At 45.7% G+C, this 10,588-nt stretch overlaps 1 protein-coding gene across 1 annotated transcript; it reads left to right on the top strand.

The window, feature by feature from the left end:
* The first annotated feature begins 6,488 nt into the window (after positions 1–6,488).
* Positions 6,489–8,096, top strand: GP9 (glycoprotein IX platelet). The gene is made up of 2 exons (XM_080684598.1): positions 6,489–6,530; positions 7,436–8,096. The coding sequence occupies exon 2, from the start codon at positions 7,448–7,450 to the stop codon at positions 8,012–8,014; it is 567 nt and encodes a 188-aa protein (XP_080540724.1). The 5' UTR covers positions 6,489–6,530; positions 7,436–7,447; the 3' UTR covers positions 8,015–8,096.
* The last annotated feature ends 2,492 nt before the right edge of the window (positions 8,097–10,588 follow it).

Below are 10,588 nucleotides of genomic sequence, written 5' to 3'. Positions count from 1 at the left end.
CAGCTGACTAAGGACTCTATTAGGACCAAAGATTTTATCTTATTTACCGCTGTACCCCAGCACCTAGCACACAGTAGCTGCTCAATAAATAGTTGTTGAATGTTGAATGAAATGCCCTATATAAGTAGGCAAAGCCTGTTGAGAAAGGTATGTTATTAGAACATTCGTGGAAAAAAGATGTATTTTTACCGTTGCAGCAACAGTACAAATAATCACCTTCATTATACTAATCTGCTCTCCTGGACCTGGACATTTTCCTCTGGTCCTGGTGAGAATGAACCTGATAACTTAACAGTTCCATCTTTGAGAGCTCATCAGAAGGAGGCTGGCTGGCACCCTGCATCAGTGTAGTATCTCTGCCAGTTTCTGCAGGAAGCCCTTGAGCTGTGCCAAGATTATCATGTCTATAGACATAGCTCTAGGGGTATTCTCTCTCCTCACCCTTTGCAACCACGAGAAGAGTGACTCGTGATCTTTTTGCTGGTGGAGGGCCTTGCTTTCAATTTGTAAAAAATGCAACACTCTGAAGAACAATAAAGTAAAGCACAATGAAACAAGGTCTGTCTGTATTCGTGTAGTTTTCTTTCTTGCCAAACCCCGATAAAACCCATCTGTCTAGTGTTGACCCTCTGAAAAGATGAGTTATCTATGATGTGTTCCACAAAGAAGATAATTTTATCTTTTATTGGGATTCAAAGGGCATGGACACTTCAGGCTGTGTTTGGAAAGAGCAGGTATCTTTTTTGTTTAATATCATTGGGATGCCGAAGAGTATTGACAGCTGAAATTGAGAGGTGTCAGGTTGTGGTTTCTTACCTTTTTTAAAGTGGAGGCAATTTTCTTTCTTCTTAAAAATGCATGCACATGATAAATACTTCATACAGTAAAAACAACAAATAGCATTTGGTCTTTCACTAATCAGGACATTAGCTGTAGGTGATATATCAAATTTATGACTTCTCTGCCCTTATTTTTTAAATGTTCTCTTTTTTTTAATTCTTTACAGGTTTCAATGGTTGTTTTTTTAAAAAATATATTTCATTGATTTTTTTACAGAGAGGAAGGGAGAGGGATAGAGAATTAGAAACATCGATGAGAGAGAAACATCGATCAGCTGCCTCCTGCACTCTCCTTACTGGGTATGTGCCCGCAACCAAGGTACATGCCCTTGACCGGAATCAAACCTGGGACCCTTGAGTCCACGGCTGATGCTCTATCCACTGAGCTAAACCAGTTAGGGCTAAATGTTATTTTTCTGATGTTCTCTGAGAGGCATGTGGGTCTCGCATCAGGATTCTGGCTTTGTCATTGTTTTTGTTTTAATTTTTTTATTGATTTGAGAGAAGGGGGGAGGGACATCGATTTGTTGTTACACTTATTTATGCATTCATTGGTTGCTTCTTGTACGTGCTCTGACCGGAATCGAACATGCAACCTTGGTGTATAGAGACAGTCCTCTAACCAACTGAGCTACCTGGCCAGGGCGGGTTTCTATTTTGAAGTTATTAGGTATTTAAAGGTTCATACCATTTCATTTTTTAAAATTATTTTGTTAATCCTCACTCGATATTTTTTCTTAAAAAAAAAAATATATATATATATTTAGCACCCTAGCTGGTTTGGCTCAGTGGATAGAGCATTAGCCTGTGGACTGAAAGGTCCCAGGTTTGATTCCGTTCAAAGGCACATTCCTGGGTTGCAGGCTCCTCCCTGGCCCGGGCCCTGGTCAGGATGCATACATGAAGGAACCAATTGATGTGTTTCTCTCACATCAATATTTCTATCCGTCTTTCCCTCTCTCTTTCACTCTCTCTAAAATAAAATCAGTGGGCCCTAGCTGGTTTGGCTTAGTGGATAGAGCATCAACCTGTGGACAGAAGGGTCCCAGGTTCGATTCTGATCAAGGGCACATGCCCAGGTTGCGGATTCGATCCCCATTAAGGGGTGTGCAGGAGGCAGCCAATCAATGATTCTTTCTCTCCCTCTCCCTTCCTCTCTGAAATCAATAAAACATATATTAAAAAATAAAAAGGGGCTTAATGGTATCTTATTTTAAAAAATAAATGGAAAAATATCCTCGAGTGAGAATTTTTGTTAAAAATCTGTAAAAAATATATTTTGCCCTAGCCAGTTTGGCTCAGCGGATAGAGTGTCAGCCTGCAGACTAAAGGGTCTTGGGTTCGATTCCGGTCAAGGGCATGTACCTCGGTTGCAGGCTCCCAGCCCTGGTCGGGGGCATGCAGGAGGCAGCCAATCAATGAGGGGGAGGAGGGGAGGCAGAGTAGTTGACAGGTGGAGGTGGACCTCAGGGAGCCTCAGTTTGACCACTGATCTGCCCCCAGATCTAAGCTAGATGAAACCAACCCTACACAGTTGGGTCCCTCCCATGAATACAGAGGTCTAGCAGATGCAGACACAAACAGAAAACAGAGTGGTAACTACACACAGGAAACCCAAGGTCAGTTACACACAGTCTAACAACAACCTGTATCTGAAACCCACCCAGAACCGGTATAGTCCTTCAAATGATAAATTTCCAATAGATAATGCGTGTATTAGTCCATGAAATAATGTATAATCAATACATTTGTAAATACTACTAGCAAACTCAGTCTAGAAAAATTTAATTTTAGTGTTTCAATGATATAGCGTTGTGTAAAACCTGTAGTGACATATTAGAACTCTCCTAAATTTAATCGTTACCAAGTGAGATTTTGGCAAACTCTTTTTAGTACAAACTATAATTACTAACAAGTATATAATGAATGTTTCAACATGCTTTCTCAGTATAAAGCAGTATAATATTTCACAGAAGATACCACCATTTCCCCACTAAGATCACCTGTGTATTTATTTAAATACTAGAGGCCTGGTGCAGGAATTCATGCACCAGTGGGGTCCGTTGGCCTGGCCTGTGGGATGGGGCCGAAACTGGCTCTCTGACATCCCTTGAGGGGTCCCAGATTGCGAGAGGGACCCCACCAGTGCATGATTGGGGCTGGGGAGGGATGCAGGAGGTTGACCAGCCGGGGAGGGACCGTGGGGCTCCAGGGCATATCCAGCCTGTCTTGCTCAGTCCCCATTGGCCAGACCCCAGCAGCAAGCTAACCTACCGGTCAGAGCTCTGCCCCCTTATGGTCAGTGCTTGTCAGCAAGCGGTTGAGCAGCCTTAGCATATCATTAGCATATTATACTTTGATTGGTTGAACGGCTCACCGGTTGACCAGACACTTAGCATATTAGGCTTTTATTATATAGGATTATATAGGATGCAAACTCATTCCAAACTGGTAATGCATGCATTAGTTTTTGACATAGTGTAAAATCAATATATTTGTAAATGCTACTAGCAAACTCTTTGTAGAAGAGTCTAGTTGTAGTGTTGTAATTAGCTGCACATTGTGTAAAACCTGTAGTGAACCATCTGAATTCTCTTAGAATTAATTTGAATCTAGCAGGATTTTTGAAAACTTTATTTAGCACAGATTAATATCACCAAATGAAAGTCTTATTATGTAATGAATGTTCCTACATGCTGCCCCAGTAAATATCATTGTGTTATAATATTTTACAAAAATTACCACTATTCCACACTCAAGTTGACCTTTGTATTTCTTGAAAGAGTAAAATATATTTTCCATAGGTTATGCATGTTTTAGTTTGTGCCATAACATATAATCAGTACAGCAAACTATAATGAGGTATCACCTCACCCCTGCCAGAATGGCTACAATCAATAAGTCAGCAAATAACAAATGCTGGCCAGGGTGTGGAGAAAAGGGAACCCTAGTGCACTGTTGGTGGGAATGCATACTGATGCAGTCACTGTGAAAAACAGCATGGAGTTTTTTCAAAAAATTAAAACTGGAACTGCCATTAAGAATACCAAAACACTAATCAGAAAGGATATATGTACCTCTATGTTCATAGCCACATTATTTATAAGAGCTAAGGTCTGGAAACAGCCCATGTGCCCATCAGTAGATGAGTAGATAAAAAAGCTGTGGTACATTTAACAATGGAATACTATGGAACTGTAAATAAGAAGGATGTACTACACTTTGAGACAGCATGGAAGGACCTGGAGGTGATTATCTTAAGTGAAATAAGCCAGTCAGAGAAAGTTATAAAAAGAAAGACATATCACATGATCTCACTTATGTGAGGAATCTAATAAGCAAAATAAACTGATGAACAAAATAGTTCCTTAGATAAGGATGCATGGAACAGACTGACAGATCTCAGATGAAAGGGAGGTAGGAGGGATGGAAGAGATTAACCATAGAATTTATATGCATATATGCATAGCCCATTGACACAGGCAATAGTGAGGTGAAGGCCTGGGGTGGGACAGGAGCCAGGTGGTTGGAGGCAAAGTGGGGAAAATAGGGGACATCTGTCATACTCCCAACAATTAAAATAAATTAAAAAAATAAAAATTAAAACAATTTACCAAAAAAAGGCATTTAAAAAGAGGCAAAAAATACTTAAAGTAGAACTGCTTTATTATCCAAAGATTCCTCTTCTGGAAATATATCTGAAGGAACCCAAAACACTAATTCCAGAGAATATATGCACTTCTCTGTTCATTGCAGCATTATTTATGAGACCTGATATATAAAAACAACTCAAGTGCCCATTAATAAATGGACAAAAAACAGTGGTACATATACACAATGAGATACTACTCAGCCATACAAAAGAATAAAATCTCATTTTTTGTGACAGCATGGATGGACCTGGAGAGTATTATGCAAAGCAAAATAAGCCAGTCAGACAAAGACAAGTACCATATGATTTCATTTACATGTGGAATCCAATGAACAACAACAACAAAAAAAAAAACAAATCCAGAGAACAGACTGACAGCTATCAGCGGGGAGGGATTTTGACGTGCCGGGTAAAAAAAAAGGTGACAGGTTAGGAAAAACACACACTCACAGACACAGACAACTGTATGGTGATAACGGAGGGAAAGGAGGGGATGGCACACAGAAGAAGGTAAGCAGGGATAAATGGTGGGCATGGGGAGACTGGACTTTGCAGCACACAGATGATGTGTTGTAGAGTTGTGCACCTGAAAGCTCTGTGATTTTATTGACCAGTGTCACTCCAATAAATTCAATACAAATTTTTAAAAATTCCCAGGTGTTCTAGGAGCAGAAGATTGCTGACAGCTGTCACTGCGATAGGTGTCGAGAGAAGCTTAGCTAGCCTCTGAACACCTGCACAAAAAGGGGGTCAGTATTCAAAAGGGACCGGGATTCCTCCCTGCTGATCAAATCCTTTATAAGTAAACCATTCATTCACTCGTGCAATCACCCAGCCACACACTAATTCAGGACCTGAATGTGCAGACACTGGGCTAGTCAACCATGACTTTGACTACAAAGAGGGTGGCTAAGGCTCCATCTCTCAGGGAGCAGACATTTTGGTGGAGAGAAGCATATGACAAACACACGAATGATATCAACTCCATTCGTTGAAGAGGGTTAGGAGTTGCAGAACACTTTAGAAGATTAAAAAAACCACACTCGGTTGCAAACATAAGGGATATTCCTGTGGGTTTAGTGTATAAATGGAGTGTTTAAAGCACTCCATAGCCCTTTGCCCTTGACTTTCCTTGCCCTGTAACTTCTAGTGTTGTCATCCTGCTTTAAAAGCAAACATCAGTTGTAGAACTTTCAGGTTTCCCCCATCCTAGGTGGGGTAGCATCTGGCCCTGCTCAAGCTCCAGTGTGGCCTCAGTTGGCAGCACAGATGCTCTGCACCTCAGTTTCCCTCTCCAGCCCTAAACCATTCTAAGTGCCTCTAGGCTGGGAGCCCAGGACCCTCTTCTTGAGTTTGGCATTTTTGGCTGACACTGGCCATCACCATGGGAGATAGCCAGAAGGACCCCTTCTTCTTCTCAGCAGGCTCCCACTCTGGGTTCCACTCCTGGGCCTCTCTGGCAAGAGCTCTGTTTATAGAAACTAAATCACCTGCTTAATAAACTCAGTTTATTAAAACTAAATCACCTTCCCGAATAGAATTCTTGACCTGTCCATGGTTGCTGCCCAAACCACATCTCTGAGGCAAATAGGACAAGGTTTATTGCTCCCATTTTCCAGATAAGGAAAACTGAGATTTAAAGGAACAACCAGCAGAGACACTCATTTCCAGGGTCTCCTCCTTCTAGAAGCCCTCCCCACCACCTGGGTCCAGAAGTAGGGTCTCCTTGGTCCTCCCCCAGACCCTGCCCTAAGGCTCATTGGGCACTGGTGGTACAGTGGGATGCACTATGGGACCCCTTCTGCACACTCAAGTTGACCTAGGCTTCTGTGCCCAAGGCACTAGGACCCCAGGCCCCCCTGCCTCTGGAGATAGGCCCTCCAGGGCTGCATGCAGGGGATAAGCCAGGCTATTTTTATCACTTCCTTCCTCCCTCTCACGCATGGCCACCATCAGCTGATTTACATAGAACTGCTACCTCAGCCTCAACCAGGACAGTTCAGGTCACAGAAAGGGGAACTGGACTGCAGGCCTGGAAGGTAAGAAGCCCTCATTACCCAGCACTGCCTCCCACACCAGGGCTTCCTCCCAGGTGGTGAGGAGGCAGGTTGTCAAGTCTTACTTCTATGCCCACTTTTGCGCTCCCTTCTAGAAGATGGGGTTGGGTGGGGGGCCTTCACTCTGAGACACCTGTTCATTGGCTAAGTCAAGATTCATTGGTTTATTCAATGAATAGTCATTGAAAGTCTGCCATGTGCCAGGCCCTGGGGGTTGGAAAGAGCTTGCCTTAGAAAGGGGGGAAACAGTTGTGGAGGCAAGGCAGTGAATCAGGCAGAAAACCTGGGCTCATGAGACCTGAGTTTGAGTCTGGTTTCTGACACAGGCTACTGTGTGACCCTGCACAAATCACTCTGTCTCTGGGCCTCAGTTGCCCAAGCCTGGATGAGGGGCTTTTAGAGGGAGCTCCTTCTGGGTTCCCTTCCCGCCCCCACCTCAGTATCCTTGTGCTGGTTTCTACATTGAGTACCACATAAGAGTTCACTTCATCATGACAAGCTGTTTGGAATTGGTGGGATGAGGTGTGGTCTGTGAAGGCCACACCTTTGTCTTAACCCCAGGCTTAGGCAGGGAGGCTGGGAGCAGCCTTTCCCAGCCCTACGGGTCAAGGACCAGGACTGTAAACCATGGAGCAGGGACCTGCTCCCCCCACTTCCTGAAGTCCTGTCCTCTTCCAAAGTTACCCCTGCTCCCTCCCCTACTGTCTTGCCTTCTGAGTGTTCAGTGAGGGTCAGCCAGGCCTAAGTTGGGCACAGTTCACTTCCTTCCATCTTCACAGCTGCAGTTTCACGGGTCAGATACCATTGTTCCTATGGTACCCACTGGTTCTTGGGATGGGGTGCAGGGTACCAATCCCTCCCTCACCTCACAGCCACTCTCCCCACAGCCAGCCTGCACAATGCCTGCCTGGGGGGCCCTGTTCCTGCTCTGGGCTACCGCAGAAGCCACAAAGGACTGCCCAGCACCATGCACCTGCCAGGCCCTGGAAACCATGGGGCTGTGGGTGGACTGCAGGGGACGAGGGCTAACATCCTTGCCTGCCCTGCCAGCCCACACCCGCCACCTCCTGCTGGCAAATAATAGCCTTCGTTCTGTGCCTCCCGGCGCCTTCGACCACCTGGTCCAGCTGCAGACACTCGACGTGACACAGAACCCCTGGCACTGTGACTGCAGCCTCACCTACCTGCACCTCTGGCTGGAGGACCACACACCAGAGGCCCTGCTGGATGTCCGCTGTGCCAGCCCCAGCTTTGCCGCCCTCCACCCACTGGGCCAGCTCACAGGCTATGAGCTGGGCAACTGCGGCTGGCAGCTACAGAAACCTTGGGCCTATCCATGGGTCTGGTGGGATGTGGCACTGGTTGTTGTGGTCATAATGGGCCTGGCTCTCTTGGCAGGTATACTGTGCACTGCCAGAGAGCCCCTGCTCCTAGAGTCGTTCTTCAGGCCAAGTGGCCAGGCCTGAGCTCCTGTCCAGACTCCACCAGCCCTGATCAGCCAGTACCACCAGTAACTTGAAATAAACTGGCTGCTCAGCCATTTTATCCAAGCTCAGATATTTTATTTTTTCCTTTCAGTACCTTCTGGAAACCTGGGTTCATTTTTTTTTTTTTTTTTTACCAGATATCAATTGGTGCTTTTCTGTCCCCCAAGCTCCTACTAAAATGGGCTGTCCCACTTCCTTCCAACCAGCCAACTCCAATTCCACAATTTGAACATCCAGAGCCTTTCTCCAGTGCCTGCAGGTCCCAGGACACCAGTTCTCACACCCTCCCTTCTCTAGTAGTACCAGCTTCCCACATGGACCATCCTAGGCAGCCCAGGCCAATTGCACATCAAATTCCAAAAATAATCCCAAAACCATAAACAACTTTATCTTACAACACAGCAGTGAACAGACAGGAAGTACTGACAAGGGCATGGTCATCTCTGCAACAGACATACACTAAAAGGCACTTCACCATTCCCAAACAGCCTTGGCATCTGGCCCTGGGGCCATCTGGGTTCACTTGGCCCCAACTCCCGCACTAGTTTCTCTCTCCTTTATTTCCCCTCTACCCTCTTCTTCAGAAACAAAACATCAGATTACTCCATTTCTCATGGAAAAAAACTCCCTGCCAAGTGCTGACATCAGACACCTGCAAACTCTGGGGTCCCACTTCTACCCCATTCAACAGATTCTTCAAACAAGACGCTTCTCTCCCTCAGAGGAATTCTGGTGCCGAGCAGTTAAATTAAACTTTCCCCCACTGTACAAGCTAACATTTAGGTCTGTGACTGGCCAACCTAAATAAAATATAATTACACCAAGGTCTCTCCCTCAAGGAGTTCCATGTGGTGGTCCCGTAGCTCAGAAGGTGCCACTAGGAAATCCAGTGAGCATAGTGTGCCACTGAAGGGCACTGGTCCACAGAGGTGAAGCTGGAATAGGACCCCCAAACTGTGGATGAGGGATGGACAGTAGGGAGTTGTGGAGAATGTGGCAAATCAGAGAGCCCATGTTCCATCCAAAGAGGTCCAGCCAAAGGCTGCCATGTGGAGATGTGGACCTAGGTGCCCTGTATTCCATTCCTCTAGAGAGATTGGAAATCTAGATTTTTATGTGGGATCTCTGAATTTGTCAACTTTTGGCAACTAAATGAAAAATTTAATTGTTATATCAATAGGGCAAATATAACACATATTCTCAATTCGATGGAGCCCACAGCTGAGAGTCTGTAATTTGTCTGCATTAGGAATCAGCTGAACCACTGCTGCCTAATGATGACAATGGTAAAAGATGGCATGACTTATTTGGGACATTGTATGTGCAAGGCCCTATGTGAAGCACTTCACAGTGCACCCTGAAAAAACCCTGAGGAAGATACTGTTCTCCCTGCAATGTATGGAGGAGAACACAGTTCCAGGGGCCCCAGCAGTCACTTCATAGGCATGATCCCAGACAGGTCCCCTTCCACATCTGAAAAGTGCTCCCTTAGAAACGTCCTGGGCCCCCTGGAACTAAGGCTCTTCCGCATCCAAGTCCCCACATGGGATGTCCATAAATTCTGCCGCTTCTCCTTCCTGGGATCAACATGTGCAGCCACAGGTCTAGTGTAATGATTATTATAGGCCTTGATCCTGTTGACTGAGTGGCTTGGTCCAGTGAGAACCTGTTAGGAGCCTGGGAAGCCCAGTGTCATCAATGCAGGTGATGATTCCCCTGAGGGTGGAAGGAGTGAAGGGAACTTCAGTGGCCAAGCAGGAATTTCCCAGGTGAATAAAGAATGGACACAAGAGCCCTAGGAAAACAGGCCCACTGGGGACGTGTATTTGTCATTTCCACCACTCCCATGTTCTCTATTTCAGGCCAGCAAAGCTTCCACCACAGAACCACCCACTCCACAGTCACCAACCCCATCATCAATGTCTCCCACCACCACTGTCCCCTTTAGGACCACAGTCAGCCACAGAGCCAGCTCTCCATGACCACTGACACAGTCTCCCCTCCCTACTGGCCAACCCAGTACGGAGTAACACTGGGATGTCACATTAACACCACCCTTAGTACCCATCATGGCCTGCACACCAGCATCACATCTGCCACCCCTCCGTTCTCTCCATCATAGCCACAGACATTAGCCCCATGAGTTGACACTGTTCCCCACTGCCATTCCCCCATTTCTGCTGTCACCACTAGCACCAAACAAACATGGACCTTACCCCATTATAAGCAAAATGCCAGCTCTGTCATTGACACCAATCTATCCAAGCAGTCACCTTGACGTCATCCTCATAATAATTTCCTTCATGAATATTTTCAAAATCCAGCTACACATGGAGAATTTGTCGATGTCATTTTTACTAGCTGTTATGACAACCACCACACCTTGCTTACCCCAGTTGAAGTTTGCTCCCTCCTCATACCTTGGTATGATCAGCTGTTCACCAGGAGGCCTTCCATAGGACTCCTGGCTCCTGCTGAGCCTGTTTTCTTGGGTCTGCTCAGAGCCCTCTGCCAGCCTCCTGCCTTCTTCTGTCCCTGGGTAAGCAGGGACAG

This window comes from Plecotus auritus (assembly GCF_963455305.1).
Source record: "Plecotus auritus genome assembly, chromosome: 8".
Lineage (NCBI taxonomy): Eukaryota > Metazoa > Chordata > Mammalia > Chiroptera > Vespertilionidae > Plecotus > Plecotus auritus.
The sequence above is the reverse complement of the archived record's forward strand: the minus strand, read 5'-3'. Positions and strand labels throughout refer to the sequence as shown.

Coding starts and splice junctions, on each gene's coding strand:
- GP9 (XM_080684598.1), top strand. CDS start 7,448: ATGCCTGCCTGGGGGGCCCTGTTCCTGCTCTGGGCTACCGCAGAAGCC.